The sequence below is a fragment of the Giraffa tippelskirchi genome, chromosome 2 (genome assembly GCF_054371585.1).
Source record: "Giraffa tippelskirchi isolate mGirTip1 chromosome 2, T2T-mGirTip1v1.2.pri, whole genome shotgun sequence".
Taxonomy (NCBI): domain Eukaryota; kingdom Metazoa; phylum Chordata; class Mammalia; order Artiodactyla; family Giraffidae; genus Giraffa; species Giraffa tippelskirchi.
Window position 1 is genome coordinate 176,295,959 of NC_137276.1, and position 22,265 is coordinate 176,318,223.

At 39.1% G+C, this 22,265-nt stretch overlaps 1 protein-coding gene and 1 pseudogene across 19 annotated transcripts in view; one reads left to right on the forward strand and one right to left on the reverse strand.

Annotated features, from left to right (window-relative positions):
• Positions 1 to 22,265, forward strand: part of SPICE1 (spindle and centriole associated protein 1) — a 59,587-nt gene that overhangs the window by 15,160 nt on the left and 22,162 nt on the right. For all 19 annotated transcript variants that reach the window (XR_014077439.1, XR_014077440.1, XR_014077443.1 and 16 more), the window contains exons 5-7: positions 5,398 to 5,500; positions 5,724 to 5,830; positions 8,999 to 9,114. Coding sequence is in view for 11 of the 19 variants with exons in the window: in XM_081572103.1 (XP_081428229.1) it covers positions 5,398 to 5,500; positions 5,724 to 5,830; positions 8,999 to 9,114 (326 nt within the window). In the remaining 8 variants the exon portion in view is untranslated. The remainder of the gene's footprint in view (positions 1 to 5,397; positions 5,501 to 5,723; positions 5,831 to 8,998; positions 9,115 to 22,265) is intronic.
• On the reverse strand, positions 11,772 to 21,435 carry LOC145538368 (3-oxo-5-alpha-steroid 4-dehydrogenase 2 pseudogene; annotated as a pseudogene).

Here is a 22,265-nt window from a genome sequence, read left to right on the forward strand (position 1 = left end):
AAAAAGAATGATGGATTGAGAGAGAATGATTCTTTAGAGGTATGTATCTTTTGGTGATCTTAGACAAGTCATGTGCTTTTAAATGTTATGTGGTAATTCTCTGTGAAAGAGCTAAGAACACAGATCTGGCCAGGGAAAAAGGTGACTTTGAGTCACCCAAAAGTCACTTTGAGGTGACTCTGGGCTTTTGTTTCCCCTCCCTAGTGGTCCCTGCTCACGTCCCGAATCTCTTATACTTGGTAGTAGTGGCAGAATTAGGGGTTGAAGAGGAGTGGTCAGAGAGGGCGAGTGAGGTTTCTTTGCCTTCTCTCTGTAATGCTGCTTCCTCATATTCTCATGTAATGTTTCTCAACCCTGATTCTAATTTCCATTAAAAAAAAATTCCCATTCAAAAAACAGTATCTGGATTCAGACATACTTATACTTGGATATTCTGGTTTAGTGGATCTGGGATGTGGCCCTTCTTAGTTATTTTTTAGACTGTTGCTATGTAATTTTTAATATTTCGCTAGAGTTGAGAACCTCTGCTATTAGTGGGATTTAGACATTTCCATTTAACAACATATTTTGGAGGTTTTGCTGTGTGAGTATTTAGAAATCTACCTTTTCTTTTTATTGGCGAGGTTGTAGATGGATGCAGCACAATGCATTTATCTAGTGCTGTATTGGTGGACATTTGGGATGTGTGTTGGAGTATGGTATAGCATCTGGGGGAAAACAGCCCCAGGATATAGTGGTTTAAACAAAATAGAAATCTGTTCCTCTCGTATGGAACAACTCAGAGGTACATGGTAGTTGGTAGAGAGCTCTCCAGTCCTTTATTACAGGGCATCCATGTCCGACTGCAGAGTGGTTGTTCCTGCTTCCTTGAGCGGTTTCCCAGGCAGCAGGAAGAGGGTAAGAGAGTACATGCTGCTCCTTTTATGTATCACCCAGAAGCTCTGGCTTCTATCCATTTTCCAAAACTTCATCAAGTGACCATTCTCACCTATGAGGGTGGTTGGGAAATTAGCTGTGTACCTGGCTAACTTGGAAGTTTCCCTGTTAAGGAGAAAACGGAAAGAAAGGGTATTGATGGATAAGTAGTGTGTCTGTCACCCACAGATTATTTCCTGCCTTGTCATGGAAATAATGTAATGAGTATCCTTGAATATGTTTTTGAGTACATGTATAAATATATTTGGGGCTTCCCAGGTAGCTCTAGTGGGAAAGAACTCGCCTGCCAGTGCAGGAGACATAAGAGATGTGGGTTTGATCCCTGGGTCAGGAAGATCCCCTGGAGGAGGGCATGGCAACCCACTCCAATATTCTTGCCTGGAGAATCCCATGGACAGAGGAGCCTCGCGGGCTACTATGAGACCATAGGGTCTCATAGAGTCGGACACGACCGAAGCGACTTAGCCTCGCATGCGTGCATAAATAGATTTATAGGATAAATTCTTGAAAGTGGAATTGCTGAGTCAAAGGATACATACATCTGTTATTTCAATGTTGCTGTATTATGTCTGATAAGGGATGTCAGGGGATCAACCGAAGAGGCCTCCTTGGGCATATCCACCTGGGCGTCATCGTGATGTGTTAGAGCTGCCAGCACCCATCCCCAAGAAGCTGGATTCCTAGATCAACCTAAATTAAGAGAAAAGCTCTTTGACCAGCATAATCTTAGAATTCATTTGCTGTATGATGCACCCATGTTGTGTGAATCAAGCAAGCAAGGGTCCAAACCCAAATCAGAGACAGCAAGGCTTTGATAAGGATTTTAATCATTCCAACAATATAGTAACTAACTTAGAGTCTCCTTAAATTTTCCCAATGCTGTCTGGCTTTTATTACCAGAGAACAAAACTGTTAGCATGAGAAGTTTCCAATACTGTTTTTTAAGAGACTTTTATCTTTTGAAAATCCAAGATATGTTCTATTAATACCACTCATAAGTTTGGCTTTGTGCTCTGCAAACCCATCTGGGGAAGTAATATATACAGATGGGCCTGCAGAGATTGATTTTCCTATCATAAGGGTGAGTTTTTTTGTTGTTTTTTTTTTTATAAATTTATTTATTTTAGTTGGGGGCTAATTACTTTACAATATTGTAGTAGTTTTTGCCATACATTGACATGAATCAGCCATGGGTTTACATGTGTTCCCCATCCTGAACCCCCCTCCCACCTCCCTCCCCATCCCATCCCTCTGGGTCATCCCATTGCCCCGGCCCTGAGCATTTGTCTCATGCATTGAACATGGAATGGTGTCCTGTTTCACATATGATAATATACATGTTTCAATACTGTTGTCCCAGAACGTCCCACCCTCACCTTCTCCCTCAGAGTCCATAAGACTGTTCTATGCATCTGTGTCTCTTATTCTGTCTCGCATATAGGGTTATCGTTACTATCTTTCAGATTCCATATATATGCATTAGTATACTGTATTGGTGTTTTTCTTTCTGGCTTACTTCACTCTGTATAATGGGCTCCAGTTTCATCCATCTCAATAGAACCGATTCAAATGTATTTTTTTTAATGGCTGAGTAATATTCCATTGTGTATATGTACCACATCTTCCTTATCCATTTGTCTGCTGATGGACATCTAGGTTGCATCCATGTCCTGGCTGTTGTAAACAGAGCTGCGATGAACATTGGGGTACACGTGTCTCTTTCAATTCTGGTTTCCTCGGTGTGTATGCCCAGCAGTGGGATTGCTGGGTCATATGGCAGTTCTTAAAAACAGGGTGAGTTTTATCATAGAGAAGTGGTAAAGAAATCCAGAAAGAGCAAGAGAAAACCATTGCACTGACCTCTGGCCACTGAAGCCACCTGCCACCAGGAGCCTGTGCAGGGACCAGCAGGGAGAGGGCTTCAGGACAGTGGATTTACTGGAGACCTCACTATAATTAACATCGGGTCTTAAAACAACTTTTTTTAATTGAAATATAGTTGATTTATAATGCTGTGTTGGTTTCATGTGTATAACAAAGTGATTGTTATGCATGTATATGAACATTGGGGTGCATGTATCTTTTTGAATTAAAAGTTTTCATCTACTCTGGATATATGCCCAGGAGTGGGATTGCTGGATGATATGGTACCTCTTTTATTCGTTTTTTAAGATTGCAGTCTCCAACCTTTTGGCACCAGGGACTGGTTTCATGGAAGACCATTTTTCCACAAACCAGGGGTGGGGGGATGGTTTTGGGATGATTCAAGAACATTATATTTATTGTGCACTTTATTTCTGTTATTCTTGCATTGGCTCCACCTCAGATCACCAGGCATTAGATCCCAGGGGCTGGAGACCCCTGTTTTGAGGAACCCCCATACTGTTCTCCATAGTGGCTGCACCAGTTTACATTCCCACCAACAGTGTAGGAGGGTTCCTTTTTTCCACACCCTCTCCAGCATGTATTATTTGTAGTCTTTTTGATGGTAGCTATTCTGACTGGTGTGAGGTGGTCCCTCATTGTAGTTTTATTTGCATTTCTCTAATAATTAGCAATGTTGAGCATATCAGGTCTTGATATGGTAAAGTTATTCCTCAACAATCTGCTTCTGACAATTTATATTTCTTTAATTTGATAGGAGGTCAGTGCCTTTTTAAAAAATTAAAACAGTAAACTTTTAAAACTGCCATTAAGAAATATACCTTGTATGATTTTTCTAGTGTAAGTGGTAGATTATAATGCTCCATGTATTTTCTTTCTTAAACTCTTATTGCATGTGCTGCAAGATGGCTAACCAGGGATGGGAATTTAAGTTATAACCATGTTCTCAGATATCCTGAGAGTTGTAGACAGATTTGCAGTGTGTCCACAACCTTATAACACTGTGTGTGTTGGGGAAGTGGTTGTACTTCATTTACGTATCAGGAAACTAAATTTAAAGAGGTTGGATTTTGCTTGTTACCTCTTGACTGGGCCTAGGACGCCAGTCTTCTGACTCCAAATGTGCTCTTTGCCTTATGCCATTCCAAAGCTTACTCTTTTTTTTTTTTTAATAAATTTATTTATTTTAGTTGGGTGCTAATTACTTTACAGTCTTTGTGGGAGGACAGATTCAGGACTTGATTCTCAGACCTTGAGCCAGCCAACCTGCTTGACTTCAGCAGGGGAAGAAGGGGTAAAAGAACGTGACTCGTTATTTTTCTTCATGTCAGAAAACAGTAACCAAGGTCATATTATATACTTGTTTTCATGGTTCAGAGAAATTCTGGTACGAACATTTTTTCCCAGATGTTTTGATTTGAATCAGTGTTGGGAACTGGGCAGTTTCCAATTTTGAAACTCCTTTCAACCCAAGAATGCCATCTGGTGGTGGTGGGTAGAGTTCACTTCTTTTACTCTACTCTGCATCCTTGCTTGTAATTAGGCAAGTTCCTAAGTTGAAGGTACATGATCAGGGACTCTGCTGTAATGGTAATTTTTGAGTTCTCATTTTTCCAGGATAAAAACTGGAGGAGAATGGATACATGTATATGTGTGACTGAGTCCCTTTGCTGTCTACCTGAAACAACATTGTTAATTGGCTATACTCCAGTACAAAATAAAACAAAAATAAAAATGGCATGTCTCAAAAAAAAAGCAAACCAGCTTGTTTACAAATGCAGAAGCATCACTTTTTGTTTATTTCCCCCAAATTCATGTCTAGCATTGTGTTTTTTAACACAATTAGTGTTATTATTATGAAATAACCCATTAGTGGATTATGAAATCACTTTAGTGGTCGAAGCACCAAAGATTCACACATTTGAATTTATGGCTCAAAGATTCATATGTTTATTGAGTTTTTCAACTGTGGATCACAACGTTTATAGATTATAAAATGAAGTTTGTGGGTTGCAACCATCATTTGAAAAATAGAAAATAAAAAGAAAATATAAGAGTGGTTCTCAAACAGTAAGGTTAAGCAAAACTTTTATTTTGGTATATATTTACATTTACCTTTACATCTGTGTGTAGACTGTGTCATACTTTAATAATGTATTTCTCTGGGTTGAAGCCAAGCATTTAAAATCCACTAATTATTGTAGTGGCTCAGTGGTAAAGAATCTGCCTGCCAATGTAGGAGACGTGGGTTCGATCCCTGGGTGGGGAAGATTCTCTGGAATAGGAAATGGCACCTCACTCTAATATTCTTGTCTGGGAAATCCCATGGACAGAGGAGCCTGGTGGGCTGCAGTCCATGGGTTCACAGAGTTGGACAGGACTGAGTGATTTCACTTAGTGACTAAACAACAACAAATTGTTGTAATAGCCCCATCTACTGGTACTTAACAATATTGCCACTGAGGATTTTAGATTATTTTTATGCTCCTGAACAGGCTTTTCCTTTGTGATTTGATGAGTATATATGTGTATATATATATTCTCCTGAATAATAATGTTTATCATTAACACGTCTAGATTCTTTCTGATCAATACCAGCTGCAGGATGTATTGGAAAAATCTGATCATTTGATGGCCAGAGCAAAAGATCTGTTTGTTGATTTTCCTCGCAGGCGCACAGGTAAAGTATTCATGTCAAACAAAAGTTTCTTTATCTTATTAACCACAGCCCACACGTGGCTATTTGAAAGAATTTAAAGTCTTCGTTTAGGTATCATGTTATAGTAAGTGTGAGTTGCTATTATTAAAAATTTTCATGTGATGATTCACTTATGGCTGTGTAGTGTGCATGTGAAGTCAATTTAAATGAAACAAAATCATCATGGCTCATTTTCCTTCTGCAGGATTTCCAAATGTAACAATGGCTCCGGAGTCCTCTCAAGGTCCCATTGTGGTCAGTCAGGACCCTGTCACCCAGGCCGTCTGTAGCGAATCTGTTATAGAGCCTCAGGTAATGTGCTTTGCTCACAGCCATAATGCTCATGCTAAAATTAAGTTGATGTAGATAGGTATTGTGGTAAACATTTCAAAAGCTTTGATATCAAAATACCGAGATGTGGTTGCTAGAAATATTCTTACTTAAGCATGTTGCCCTTTCGGTGAGTAATGCTTATACTAAACAAGATAGGACTGGAGAATAGTAGCTAACCTGTATTGAATGATTACCTTGGAGGTAGTTAGTATTATTATCCCCAGTTAGCAGATGAAAAAACTGAGACTCAGAAAAATTAAGTGACTTGTCCAAGCTTACATAGCTAGTTAGCATGAGAAACGGCACTCAAATCTAGGCTGTCTGGCGCCATAAGATTGTGCCACCATCTACAAATATGGAAACAACAACGAGTCTGTGTCCCACGATAGACTCTAGTGAATCTATATTCATATTCTGTTACTTGCTAGCTGTTTGATATTGAGTTGATTTCTCAGATATCTAAGTTGACTCAGAGTGTTTTTTGTTAAATGGGAATAGAGTATACCTGCCGCAGTTGTGTGGATTAGCTGAGATAGGTTATATAAAGTGTCTAGCATAAAACCAGATGCTAGTTCTTCATTAAATCTTTGTCCCTTCTAATGTATTTGTCCCTTCTAATGTATTGTTATTGTTATTTAGTCGCTCAGTTGTGTCCGACTCTTTGTGACCCCATGGACTGTAGCCTGCCAGGCTCCCCCTGTCCATGGGATTCTCCAGGCAAGAATACTGGAGTAGGTTGCCATTTCCTTCTCCATCTAATGTATTAGTATGTTTAAAAAGCAGTAACCCAAGAAACTTAGAATTTATTTCTTAGTTACATGGGAAAAGTATAGTAGTAAAACATTAACTAGCTGTATCTTAACTTAATCAGAATTCTTTATTAAAATCTTTAGAATTTTGAGATAGGAAACATTTTTTAAAGGCTATGAAAAATTTAATAGTAAAATAAATCAACTTTTTATGAGTGACTATAGGCTTCCCAGGTGGCGCTAGTGGTAAAGAACCCTCCTGCCAATGCAGGAGATGTAAAGAGACCAGGGTTCAATACCTGGATTGGGAAGATCCTGGAGAAGGAAATGGCTATCCACCCCAGTATTCTGGCCTGCAGAATCCCATGGATGGAAGAGTCGGGTGGGCTGTAGTCCATGGGGTCACAAAGAGTTGGTCGTGACTGAATGACTTAACATGTATGTATGCATGGGCTTTCCAGGTGGCTCAGTGGTAAAGAATCCGCCTGCCAGTGCAGGAGTCACAGGTTCAATCCCTGGGTTAGGAAGATCCCCTGAAGGAGGAAATGGCAACCCACTGCAGTATTCTTGCCTGGCAAAACTCATGGATAGAGGAGCCTGGCGGTCTACAGTCCATAGGGTCATAAAGAGTTGGATATGACTGAGCAAGCATGCACAGGACTCAGTACCTGTTTAATGCAATTCCTAAGTTATTTACATCTTCTATGAAAAAAAAGAATCATCAGTTAGATTGGTGATCCTAGGGAATTACAAAGTCCAGAATCATATAAATGTACAGTTTGCTACTTACAAAGGCAATTAAGTAGTGAAAGTAAAGTCGCTCAGTTGTGTCCAACTCTTTGCAACCCCTTGGACTGTAGCCTACCAGGCTCCTCAGTCCATGGAATTTTCCAGGCAAGAGTACTAGAGTGGGTTGCCATTTCATTCTCCAGGGGATCTTCCCAACCCAGGGATTGAACCCAGGTCTCCCGCATTGCGGGCAGACGCTTTGCCGTCTGAGCCACTTAAGTAGAATGTTGTACATATTTTTAATAGCTAAAGCCCATTAGCCATATCCCTAGCCAAAAGCCAGGGATATATATGTAAGTTTTGGCAGTTATTACAAAGTCAGCTTTCAGATGATCATGTGATGAGGGTGGGGAAGTAGCAAGAGTCAGGGTTAGAGAGAAAAGAAGGAGCTGGGTCATGAAGGGCTGATGAACCAGAAAGCAGGAGTAGAGCCACTAAAGGATTTTAAGAAGAGCACTGTTATGGTGAAATTGACAGTAGTGTGGAAAATGGATTGGGGAGGGAGGGGCAAGACTGGTGAGAGGGTCTTGTTAAAAGACTCATATTGGAATCTTGGTGAGAAGTGGTGATGACTGACCCAAAGCAGTGGCAGTAGGGAAGGAGGTAAAGGGGAAGAGGGATAGATTTGAGAGCTTAAAAAGGGGTAGAATTGACAAGATGGGATGACTGGATATGGTGGGTAAAGAAGAAGGATAATTTCCAGTCTGCTGGCTTGAGAATCTGAGTAGATGGTTATGCTGTTCATGGTCTTGATAATATGGCAGGAAAAAGGTTTCTGGAAGAATGATAAGGGAGACTTAGGAAAATGACATATTTTAGACATGATGGGTATTTATATGTAGGATGTTCTCCTCGAGATATCTCTTAGGCAGTTGGACATGAATGTTGAGGGCTCAAGAGACATCTGGGTGAAGATAGAGGTTTGGAAATTAACAGCATTTGGCTTGTAATTGCACCTTGGAATTAGATGTAAACATCAAAAGTGCGTCAAGAGAGAGGAGAATGACATTAAATAGAGGGGAAGGATAGAAAAAGAACCAATGAATGAAATTGGGAAGGAATGGCTAAAAGAAGAAGAAAAACCAAGAAAATAATGGCATCACGGAAGTGAAAAAGAAAAGTTTGTAAAGGAGATTTTGAAGGAAAGAAATAAGTTGCCATTGATATCTAATGAGTGAGAAGTAATGGAAGGCAAAGACAGAAATATCCATTTGATTTGAGAACAAGTGTGCTGATGTTTACCATGTAGAGAACAGTTTACACAGAGTAGCAGGGCAGAAGCAAAGGTGAAGGGTACAAATGGTGCATGAGAAGTGGGGGCAGATCTTACAAAAAGGGAAGATAAATGGTAGCTCAAGGTCAGTATAGGGTCAGGATAAGATGGGAGAGACTTAACGTTTAAAGATGGGTGAACTGAAGCTAGTAAGGAGAGGTTGAAAATGGAGAGAGAAGGGGCAATTGATGGACCAGAGGAGGTAAGAGGGTTTGGTTTCTAGACCACATGTGGGGGTATTTGCCTTGGAAGGAAGGACCTCTCTTCTCTTATGACAAAAAGAAACAAAAGATAAGTGTGTTATGTAATTGGTCTGTGTTGTTATTTAATTGTAAGGCTCTAAATGAAGTAGATGATGATGATCAAGAAGGAACTGTTAACAGCCAGTCAGAAGAAAGTGAGAATGAGTTGGATAACTCTCTAAGCTCTCAGTCAAATGCAAATGCAGGAATGTAAGTATATATGGCGTAAATATCTACAGTGCTTCCTTTTTTTCTACAGCCATCTCTCCCCTTCCCAGCTTTATTGAGGTATAATTGATAGATAATGTTGTATAAGTTTAAGGTGTGCAACTTGTTGATTTGATATACTTATATACAGCAAAATGGCTACCATCATAGCATTAAGTGATGGGTGGTTAATACCTCCATCACATCATATAATTACCATTTCTTCTTTGTGGTGAAAACATTTGAGATCTTCTCACTTAGTACCAGTCTGTAAGTCTGTTTTGTAAATAAGTTCATTTGTATCATTTTTTTTTTTTTTTAGATTCCACATAGAAGTGATATCATATGATGTTTGTTTTTCTCTGACTTACTTCACTTAGTATGATTATCTCTAGGTCCCTTCTGTGTTGCTGCAAATAGCATTATTTTGTTCATATTTATGGCTGAGTAGTATTCTGTTGTGTATATATACCACATCTTTATCCGTTCATCTGTTGATGGACACTTAGATTGCTTCCATGTCTTGGCTGTTGTAAATAGTGCTGCAGTAAACATTGGGGTGCATGTAGCTTTTTGAAGTGTGATTTTCTTTGGATATATGCTCAGGAATGAGATTGCTGGATCATCTGGTAGGTCTGTTTCTAGTTTTTCAAGGAATCCCCATACTGTTCTCCGTCGTGGCTGTACCAGTTTACATTCCCACCAACAGTGAAGGAGGGTTCCCTTTTCTCCACACCCTCTCTAGCATTTATTGTTTGTAGACTTCTTGATGATGGTCATTCTCACTGGCCTGAGGTGATACCTCATTGTAGGTTGATTTGCATTTCTCTAATAATTAGCAGTGTTGAGCGTCTTTTCATGTGCTTTTTGCCATCTGTATGCCTTCTTTGGAGAAGTCTCTATTTGGATCTTCTGCCCACTTTTTTGATTGGGTTGTTTGTTTTGATATGTATCTGAGTGAGCTGTTTGTATATTTTGGAGAGTCACTTTATTTGCAAATATTTTCTCCCATTCTTTGGATAGTCTTTTCCTTTGTTTATGGCTTCCTTGCTGTGCAAAAGCTTTTGAGTTTAATTAGGTTCCATTTGTTTATTTTTGTTTTGATTACTGTAGCTTTGTAATATTGTGTGAAGTCTGGGAGGTTTGTGCCTCCTGCTATGTTCTTTTTCCTCAGGATTGCTTTGGCAATTCTGGGTCTTTTACAGTTTCATATACATTTTAGGATTATTTGTTCTAGTTCTGTGAAAAATGTCATGGGTAGTTTGATAGGGATCACATTAAATCTGTAGATTGCTTTGGGTATTATGGCAATTTTAACAGTATTAATTCTTCCAATCCAAGAGCATGGGATATCTTTCCATTTCATGTGAGGTTGACTCCTCTACAGAGGTTGCAAATTCTAATGTCTACCAGCTGATCAGTCACAGTTCTTACTGGGCTCTGCAGGCCCAGATCCTCCAACTTTTTAAAGGAAACCAGAGAATATAGAAACCTAAGTTTTAAATTTTGGAAATTTTGAATATACAAAAAGAAAAAAGAGAACCAAACTATGTGTGAAACACTGTTGGAGCCAAACAAAGCACATTTTCTGCCTAGAGGCATCCCTCTGGTTGCATTTTTCAACCTCTGCCCCTGGGGCTTTTGAGAGCTGCAGTTCAAGGCACCACTAGGGGGTGCCTTGTTGATCAGTTCCTGAGGACCGTAATGCAGAAACTCCAGAAGAGAAAAGTTGCCGGGTGCTTCTGAGATGCTTCACCATCATTGTATGTGTCTCGTCACGGCAAACGGCGTATGCTCTTACTTGGTAATTTTCCTTATTTGACACTCTCATTATTTGGATATTTCCATGGTTTCTAAGAATATGAGAATTTGCAATCTTTTGTAAAACACTTTTTTTCTCTCTTTGTAGTCAACCAGAGTCATTTCTTCTTTGTGATCATTAAAACCTGGCCTTTGGTAAAACCCATATCAGCTTTCTGGATTAGCCTTCGATATCTCTGTCAGGGATTGTGGAATCTTCAGGAAGACAGAGGCACTAAGACAAAGCAGAAATTTTAAATGAGGTCAATGCGTTGTTGCATTTGTTCAGCAGTATGAAGAGAGGGCTCCTTTATTAAAAGTCTACTTAATTATTTCCCATCTTTCACTATTAACCATGGAAAAGTAAAGTGTGAGTGGGTTTTCATTTGGGAGAAGGTTTGCTCTGGGTCTGTGCAGCTTCAGAATTTAAATCTCTGCTGATTTTTTTAATCAAATGTGTACCTATAATAAATTTTTTAAGCACTGCCCTCAACTCAAAACTTTCTCAACTACAGAGCTGTCTTATACTGATACAGAGCAGGTATAAAAGCACCTGTACTTGCGTCATCCAAAGGAAAAAATACATAGGGAACTTTTTGCTTTTCAGGAGGAAAGGCTAAGAAGCAGATGTCTCTGTGTGAAAAAGGGCTTTGTGAAGCTTCAACAGATCAGGACAGAGACCCCCTGGGAGTGTAGGAGGAAACAGGAAGGGGGCCCCGGCAGAATTCTTAGGTGAGCTGCCAGAACTCCAGAGGCCAACTCTCATATATACACAGTGGGGCTGTAAACGTTACAGGCTCAGCAGCTTTATGGTTTTCCACAGGATCATGGGAGCCGTGTTCCCTTTTTGTTTGGTTTCCTTAAAAGATGAATGGAGTGAGGGCTTTCCGAGACTTGGGGTAGTCCTCAAAATCTTGAGGTAGAACCTATGCTGGTGAAAGGTTCACAGCCCAAGGAAAGAAAGTGAGAAAAAACGCAAATGTAAGTGCTGAGAGGAGACCAGGTGGCCAGGGCATAGCTGATCCATTCAATGATCTCAGAAAGGAAATTGATTCCAGAAATGTACATGAACAAGCCACTTTGTGGAATCCTGTAGATGATTTCTCCAGGCTTCCTGAGCTGGGGGCATTATAGTCACTATGAATGTTGATTCCCATTACCAAAATAGATAAGAAGACACCAGGGCTAAACTGTATGTCTGTGTACCACTCAGCAGGGTATTCATTCAGCACAGTAAACCAGATAGTAGCCTTGGAGTAGTCCGTTTCCCATGCAGAAGACAAAACCTCTGAAAAGGAATACATCTGGAAAAGGCCTCCTTCTAGTGGGCAGTGAGTAAACAAATGCCCTACTTGTCTTGGAGGATCTCCTGGGGGGGTGGGGGGTGGGGGGTGGCTGTGGCTCTCTGTGAGGACAGGTATACCGGTGGCGGAAGTACTAGAGAGTTCTCATTGATGTGAGCTATCCTAGAGGCCACCGTTTTGATGCCAAGCTGATTTCAGTGTGTTATATTGATATTCTGCTACCTTTCTGAACCTTGATTGAGTTAGTTTTAGCATTGGTTTCCTAGGGTTTTCCAGGTATCCTATCATGTCATCTGCATATAGACATAGTTTTGTTTTCTGAGTCTTATATCACTAGCTTGTTTCTTTTGTATACTGCAGTAGCTAAGGGACAGTGGTAAATGATGGTGGAAATAGTGGGCATCCTTGTTTTGCTCCTGATCTGTGAAAATGATACTTTTGTTTCCTCTTTAGTCAAGTGCTGGCTTCAGTACTCAGATCTTCTTTTAAAACAAAAACAATGCTAGGGAAACATCTTTCAAATCCTGTTTTCTTGAGTGTTTTTATCAGAAATGAGTGTTGAATTTTCTCAAAGACTTTAACATTTGTAGATAATCATATGTGTTTCCTGGTTAAATCTATTAGTATGGTTCTTTATATTACAGATGCCTTTTTGAAATATTCTTGAATTCCTGAAATAAATTCCACTTGGCATATTATTTATTATTCCACTTGGTATTGGATATTGTTTGTCAATATTTTATTTAATAGTATTCTTGCATTAACATTCATAAATGATATTATCTATAATTTTAAAATATATAGTATCAGATTGAGGTGACAGTGTTATACTTGATTTTATAAGAAGCATCTTTTGGAAAGTTTTCTAATTTTTTAAGTTCTGGAACAATTTATGTAGCATTGGGACTATCTGTAGTTTGAGTGTTTGGTAGAATTCCCCTGTGAAACTATTTGAGCCTGGTGCATTTTTTTGTGGAGGAGTACCATAATAACTTTGTTTCTTCTATGAAGATTGGATTATCTAAGCCTTCTATATCTGTTGATGTCAATTTTGATAAATGACGTTTTCTCATAAAATTATCCACTTCGTCTAGATTTATGAATGTATGCCCATTGAGGTGTGTAAATAATCTCTATACTTCTGGAAAATGTCTTTTGTTTTCTTAACTAGAGCTATAATTTTTCTGATGTCTTCCTTATCAATTTTTGCTTTTATATTTATTATAATCTTCTTTGTGCTTTTTTTTTAAGCTTTCTGAGTTGAGAATGTAATGCATTTATTTTCATTATTTTATTTTAATTGATAAGCATACTTAAGGTTCAGAATTTTTCCATGATTACTGCCTTAAATGTGTACTACACAACTGAATATGTGGTGTTTTATTATTTTAGAAATTAATTTCAGTTTATATTTGCTCTTTTACCTAAGAGTTATTTAATAGTTTTTATTGTTGTTGTTTTCTTTCATTTTTAAGCTTCCAGATAGAAGAGTCTCTTGGTTTTCTTCTACAGTTGTTTTTATTTCTACTGCAGCCAGAGTGTGGTTTGTAATATTTCCACTTATGGAATTTAATGATGTTTTCTTTGTGACTGGAATATATGATCAAATTTTTGTGAATGTCCCATGTGTGTGTTTGAAAAGAAGGTATATTCTGTTAATAAAGTATAAAGTTCTTTATGTATTTCCATAAGATCTACCTTATTGATTATATTGTATATGTCTTCTATATCCTTATTTATTTTTGCCATTATCTTGTATTGAGAGTGGTGTTTTAAAGTCTCTCACTATTACTGTTTGTTTCTTTGCATTTGATGTGTAAATATATGTAATTCTGTTTGGAGTTAAATACCTCCATCCTTATAAAGATAGTTATTTTTTGATACATGGATATCCACGTGTATTATATCTTCATTGTGAATTATGGCTTTTAGCATTATAAATTGGCTAACAAGTCAAGTTAATGTCTCTTGGTTCAGTTGTACTTTGATAACAGGAACAAAACCTCTGCTTTTTTTCTTGTTTCTAATCGCCTGGATCGTCTTTGCTTGTTCTTTTAGTTTTTCTGAATTCATTTCAGTTCAGTCACTCAGTCGTGTCCAACTCTTTCTGACCCCATGGATTTCAGCACGCCAGGCCTCCCTGTCCATCACCAACTCCTGGAGTTTACCCAGACTTATGTCCATCGAGTCGGTGATGCCATCCAGCCATCTCATGCTCTGTCGTCCCCTTCTCCTCCTGCCCCCAATCCTTCCCATCATCAGGGTCTTTCCAGTGAGTCAACTCTTCGCATGAGGTGGCCAAAGTATTGGAGTTTCAGCTTCAACATCAGTCCTTCCCTTGAACACCCAGGACTGATCTCCTTTAGGATGGACTGGTTGGATCTTCTTGCAGCCCCAGGGACTCTCAAGAGTCTTCTCCAACACCACAGTTCAAAAGCATCAATTCTTCGACGCTCAGCTTTCTTCACAGTCCCAACTCTCACATCCGTACATGACTACTGGAAAAACCATAGCCTTGATTAGACGGACCTTTGTTGGCAAAGTAATGTCTCTGCCTTTTAATATGCTATCTAGGTTGGTCATATCTTTCCTTCCAAGGAGTAAGCGTCTTTTAATTTCATGGCTGCAATCACCATCTGCAGTGATTTTGGAGCCCCCAAAAATAAAGTCTGACACTGTTTCCACTGTTTCCTCATGTATTTCCCATGAAGTGATAGGACCAGTTGCCATGATCTTAGTTTTCTGAATGTTGAGCTTTAAGCCAACTTTTTCACTCTCCTCTTTCACGTTCATCAAGAGGCTCTTTAGTTCTTCTTCACTTCCTGCCATAAAGGTGGTGTCATCTGCATATCTGAGGTTATTGATATTTCTCCCGGCAGTCCTGATTCCAGCTTGTGCTTCTTCCAGCCCAGTGTTTCTCATGATGTACTCTGCATGTAAGTTAAATAAGTAGGGTGACAATATACAGCCTTGACGTACTCCTTTTCCTATTTGGAACCAGTCTGTTGTTCCATGTCCAGTTCTAACTGTTGCTTCCTGACCTGCATACAGGTTTCTCAAGAGACAGGTCAGGTGGTCTGGTATTCCTATCTCTTTCAGAATTTTCCACAGTTTATTGTGATCCACACAGTCAAAGGCTTTGGCATAGTCAATAAAGGAGAAATTGATGTTTTTCTGGAACTCTCTTGCTTTTTTGACGATCCAGAAGATGTTGGCAATTTGATCTCTGGTTCTTCTGCCTTTTCTAAAACCAGCTTGAACATCTGGAAGTCCATGTCTTTGTATTTAACATAGAATTGGATCTTGCCTTGTTAGCCAATTTGAAAATCATTTTTTTTTAATTGGTAAAGTAGGCTTGTAACATGTATTGATATGATTGATATATTTGGTGTCCACTTTGTCATTATTTTATGATACTGAGTGTATTATTATACTTTAATTATAATTTTCCTTCTTTATGTGAGATGTCTTCTCTGTTCTTTTAAAAAGTTTCATTGGTATTTAGGAAGTTTGTAGTTTTTGTTCTTGCTCATTTCTTTATATCAACTTTCTGTAGAGCCTTTAGTCCCCTGTTTTCTTACTTAGGCTTTCACTGTCAGGTTTACAATGGTGTTTTTGACTTTCACCTACTACCTGTGCAGCAAGTGAGTTATGTTGCATTCCCATTTCTTCTCTGCTTTTCTCTCCATCCTCATCCCCATTTTTGAGCTGCATTTTTTCCCTTTAACGGAGCAGGAAACATTTACATATTTTTCCTCTTTTATCTCTATTTTTGTTTTTGTTCTTGAGCTATAATTAAATATATCAAATGCTCATCATCACTCCCTTTATGGTGTGTCCCTAGTTAACTCTTGGCTGATTCTCTCAGACAAAGCTTATGCCATAGGACTTATGAATTCAAGTTTCCTTGAGTTTTTGAAAGTTTAGAAGTTTTTGTATGGCTTTGATATTTGAAGGACATTTTGGCTGGAACCATAGGAACCATAAAATCTATGGTTCCTATTTTGTTTCCTTAACATTCTTAAAAATGCTACTCCATTCTTGGTTTGCTTGGAATAATTTTTTTGGGAAGTCTGATGCTAGGATAATTTTCTTGCCCTTTTCTTGCCCTTGTAAATAATTTGGCATTTTTATCTAGTGACTTGATTTCTTTTATCTTTAAAATATAAATTTTGCTAAACTATATTTTAGATTACCTTTCCAGGTCAATTTTTCCTTTCCCAACACAGTTGGCCTTTTCCTATGTTTATATATGGGCCCTTTCCTATATGTAGGAAATATGTATATATTCAGTTCTTTTTCCTTCTTTCTTTTTTGGCCTTAAAAGGTTTCTTTGTTTATAGTTACAGTTTTAAGTATTAGTTCTAAATCACTGTTTCGTTTTTCTTTTCAGAAATTCCCCTTATATACACAAAAGATTTTTCCTGGTTTCCCTCTTTAGGCACTTTCTCTTTGACCTTTTGTAGTCTTCTTAATCTTAATTTTATTCTTTCTCTTGTTTTTCTGTAATTCTTTAATGTTGCTTACTAAATGTTTGCTTAACAATTCTCCAATGGACACATTGTAATTTAAGCTTTATTTCTGATATAGTTTTTCTTTGATTTCTTTTCTCAGTTTAATCAGTTGTTTTATTTCTTCCTGTTCTTTGTCCATTTCTGGTTTTAGTTTTAGAATTTCTGATTAAAGAAATGCTTTTCAAAGTATATTTAATTGTACTTAAGTATTGTGTTATAGTTTTCTTGTGCATTTTTCTAAATGTTGGGGGCAGAAATTTCATTAGCTGAAATATTTCAGTTTCAGTTTTATGGTTTGATATACTGCCTTTGTTATACTGAGCATTTTGTGGAGAGGATTGGGAGTTTGGGGTGATTTTTCTCTCAGTTACAATGATGCACAACTTCTTTAAAGCCTTTTTTTTTTTAAAGAAAAAACAAAGTATTGGTAGATTAAAGGTGGCTTCTCCTCCAATATCGTGGCTCTGTTTTGTCTTGCAGGTCTTTTGCATCTTTCTCCCCTCAGCACTCAGCCTCCAATGTGCATCTTTCCTTTTCTGTTAACTCTCTTCTCCTTAAGAAGTGATGCCTTCCCAAGACTACCACCTTGGGTTCTGCACACTTCCTGGTTGGGTTATAAGTGCCCAGTGGTTTGTTTTTTTTTTTTTTAAGTATTTGCATACTTAGAGTGGACTTTTTCTTTCTAGAGGTAATTTTTGCCATTAGGCTCTCAGCTCTCCTTTTCTCTTTGCAGTCATTTTGAGCTGCCCCTATTCTTTGCAAAGGTTTCCTGCAGGAGCTCAAGAAATATCTTTGTTGGAATTTGATGCTTATTTTTATACTTACAGGTAGTTTGAAGTTAGTAGTATTCTCTCTCTTCCAATAATATAGAAGGCATGGGTTGTGTGCTGTTGTCTTTGCTTTTCTGTTTCACTGTACAGTGTTTGGAGGATATGGAGAGTAATTCAAGTTTAGCTGGTCACCGTTTTCTTCAGAATACTGGAAATATGTATCATCTTTTAAGTACTTTTCTTTCAGAACCTAAATGTAACTAATCTTGTACAGAATAACTTTTATTCTTTACACTTGAAGTAAATAGTTTTTTTCATTCAGTAGGTTAAGATTAGCTTTATCTGATTAGTTGTTTGAAAAGGCAGTCTCTAACTTATGAATACCTTATGTCTCAAAATGTTACTTATTGACTGCTGAACATGGGGTATTAATAGAAGATGAATTAAACTTGGAATCTGGGGACTAAGCCTTTGGTTACTTACTATTTAGATCATCTCTGGTCTTTATTTCCTCAGTTGTAAAATAAGAGGAGGGTAGAAAATAAGACTTCTAAGGTGCCTTGTGGTCTGAAAATTTCTGTGAATTCTGTGAGTTCTTGTGAGCACTGAATTGATTTCTCATATGATAATATTCAGTTCAGTTCAGTTCAGTCGCTCAGTTGTGTCCGACTCTTTGTGACCGCATGAATCGCAGCACACCAGGCCTCCCTGTCCATCACCAACTCCCGGAGTTTACCTAAACCCATGTCCATTGAGTCGGTGATGCCATCCAACCATCTCATCCTCTGTCGTCCCCTTCTCCTCCTGCCCCCAATCCTTCCCAACATTAGGGTCTTTTCCAATGAGTCAACTCTTCGCATGAGGTGGCCAAAGTATTGGAGTTTCAGCTTCAACGTCAATCCTTCCAAGGAACACCCAGGACTGATCTCCTTTAGGATGGACTAGTTGGATCTCCTTGCAGTCCAAGGGACTCTCAAGAGTCTTCTCCAACACCACAGTTCAAAAGCATCAATTCTTCAGCACTCAGCTTTCTTCACCATCCAACTCTCACATCCATACATGACCACTGGAAAAACCATAGCCTTGACTAGACGGGCCTTTGTTGGCATAGGAATGTCTCTGCTTTCAAATATGCTATCTAGGTTAGTCATAACCTTCCTTCCAAGCAGTAAGCGTCTTTTAATTTCATGGCTGCAATCACCATCAGCAGTGATTTTGGAGCCCAAAAAAATAAAGTCTGACACTGTTTCCACTGTTTCTCCATCTACTTCCCATGCAGTGATGGGACCAGATGCCATGATCTTAGTTTTCTGAACGTTGAACCTTAAGCCAACTTTTTCACTCTCCTCTTTCACTTTCATCAAGAGGCTCTTTAGTTCTTCTTCACTTCCTGCCATAAGGGCGGTGTCATGTGCATATTTGAGGTTATTGATACTTCTCCCGGCAATCTTGATTCCAGCTTGTGTTTCTTCCAGCCCAGCGTTTCTCATGATGTACTCAGCATATGGGTTAAATAAGTAGGGTGACAATATACAGCCTTGATGTACTCCTTTTCCTATTTGGAACCAGTCTGTTGTTCCATGTCCAGTTCTAACTGTTGCTTCCTGACCTGCGTACAGGTTTCTCAAGAGACAGATCAAATGGTCTGGTATTCCCATCTCTTTCAGAAGTTTCCACATCATTTCTTGTGATCCACACAGTCAAAGGCTTTGTCATAGTCAATAAAGCAGAAATAGATGTTTTTCTGGAACTCTCTTGCTTTTTTGATGATCCAGTGGATGGTGGCAATTTGATCTCTGGTTCCTTTGCCTTTTCTAAAACCAGCTTGTCAGCAGTGGCCACAGGACTGGAAAAGGTCAGTTTTCATTCCAATCCCAAAGAAAGGCAATGCCAAAGAATGCTCAAACTACCACACAATTGCACTCATCTCACACGCTAGTAAAGTAATGCTCAAAATTCTCCAAGCCAGGCTTCAGCAATGATAATATTATACATTATCAATAAATCTGTAACCCAATCCTCAAAAATCTCTACTGAGTCGTTGGTGTTTTGGGGGGTCAGCACATTCCAATTGAGGAAGCAATGGTTGTAAGCCTTTCTCTTACTTAACCCTTACCACTACCTTACTTCCTCTGTAGACCTTTGTATTACAGGCTAGGGAGAGGAAGAGGTGATGTTGGAGGCATTCACCATGCGAAAAAAGGGAGAAAGAATTGAGAAGAAGAAATACCAAGTGGCAGAAACCAAATGACAAGGAAAATTGCTCTTTCCAGTAGGCTTGGGTAGTTTCTTTTGGATGGGATGTAAATTAGAGATGCTGATATTCCTAAGTTGTCTCTGAAATAAAGTCATTAAAATACTCTTATAATTAATGCTGCCATAAAAGAGAATTGGTACACTTGTCCTTCTCTCCAGAGCCTGCTTTCCTAACAGTGACTCCTAATTTGAGCATCTTTTGCAATCTGAAGAGTAAGGATTTCTTAAATCAAGTCCTGGTTTCTTTTTGCTTAAGAGTTCTTCTCTCAATTTATCTCTTTACTCTTGTATTTCATCAAGAAGAAAAGCAGGCTGCATGTTCAGTGCACGCGTGTGCATGTGTGGTTGCTTCAGTCGTGTCTTGACTCTCTGACCCTATGAACTGTAGCCTGCCAGACTCTCTGTCTATGGGGATTCTCCAGGCAGGAATACTAGAGTGAGTTTCCATGCCCTCCTCCAGGGGATCTTCCCGACCCAGGGATTGAACCTGATCTCTTATGTCTCCCATGTTGGCAGGCAGGTTCACCACTATCGCCAGCTGCATGTTCAGTACTTTTCCTTGTAAACCTTGACAGATAAATATCCAGTTTCATTGCTTACAAATTCTGCTTCCCCACACAACTCAGCTTTTCTACTGCTTTATAGTAAGGATTGCCTTTTTCCCAGTTTTCAATAACATGTTCCTCATCTCCTTCTGGGAGAAGGCAATGGCACCCCACTCCAGTACTCTTGCCTGGAAAATCCCATGGACGGAGGAGCCTGGCTGGCTTCAATCCATGGGGTTGCTAATAGTCGGACACGACTGAGCGACTTCACTTTCACTTTTCACTTTTGTGCTTTGGAGAAGGAAATGGCAACCCACTCCAGTGTTCTTGCCTGGAGAATCCCAGGGACAGGGGAGCCTGGTGGGCTGCCATCTATGGGGTCGCACAGAGTTGGACACGACTGAAGTGACTTAGCAGCATCTCCTTCTGAATCCTCACCAGAAGCTTCTTTAATAGTCATATTTCTACCAACATTCTATTTATGATGATATGTTATTTTCTCAGATGATACAGGCTTTCTCTACCATGCTCCTCACTTTCTCTTGAGTCTTCACTGGAAGATCTTTAACATCATATTTCTACCAATAATCTTTTTAAGGCAATCAGGTTTTTTCTATTGTTGTTCAGAACTTCAGTTGCTAAGTCATGTCCAACTCTTTGCAACCCCATGGACTGCAGCACGCCAGGCTCCTCTGTTCTCCACTATCTCCCAGAGTTTGCTCAGATTCGTGAGTCATTGATATGATCCATGGAGAGGAGGCTTTTTCTATCATTCACCTAAAAATTATTCTAGCCTTTATTCATTATCCAATGCCAAAGCTACTTTCATATTTTTAGGTATTTGTTACATCAGCACTCCATATCTAGATACCAAAATCTATTAATTTTCTGGGGCTGAGTTAACAAATTTCTACAAACTTGGTGGCTTCAAACAGCAGATGTTTATTCTGTCACAGTTCTAGGGGCCAGAAATCCTAAATCAGTTTCACTAGACTAAAGTGACGATGTTGGTAATACCACGTTCCATCTGGGTACTCTAAGCGAGAATCCATTCCTTACCTCTTTTAGCTTCTGGTGGCTGAAGGTGTTCTTTAGCTTGTGTCCACATCACTCCAATCTCTGCCTCCACCTTCATGTCACCTTCTCCGCTTGTGTGTGTCAAATCTCTCTCTGCTTCCCTCTTAAGGATGCATATGATTGCATTCAGGGCCCACTTAGAGAATCCAGAATCATCTCCCTATCTCAGGATCCTTAGCTTAATCACACCTGCAAGTCCCTTCTTAGTCAGATAAGGTAACATTCACAAGTTCCAGGGATTAAGTTATGGGTGTCTTTTTAGAGGGCCATTCTTAAGCCTGCCATAGGTAGTATTTTATTATTTTGTTGCTGCTGTTTGATACAACCTGATTCTTAAAAGTATAAACATTAGGAGACAGTAATGGAGTTCAAACTGGTTTGGATTTTCCCAAGTTGTACAGAAATCTCATTATGACACTTTTCTTAGGATTTATCCTGAAGGTTGGATTTAGACCTAACTTATACTATGCAATGCAGGAGACCCAGGTTCAATCCCTGGGTCGGGAAGATCTCCTGGAGAAGGAAATGGCAACCCACTCCAGTATTCTTGCCTGGAGAATCCCATGGACAGAGGAGCCTAGCAGGCTATAGTCCATGGGGTCGCAAGAGTCGGATAGGACTTAGTGACTAAACCACCACCACCTATATACCATGTTGCAGTAGGAGTCTTCTGGATGCTTTGGTAACTAGCCATAATGTGCATGGACCACATTACAGGCCTTTTGTTAATTAAACTTTGCAGCAGCTAGTGTTCATGTGCTGTCCACAGGTTGCTTGAAAGCAGCTCCACTAGGTTGAGGTTTTTGGAGTCACTTCCCCTGTTGTTTTAAATAAGACTTCCTCTGTTATTTTCTCATAACAGTTTCATTGATTTATAGTTCATATACT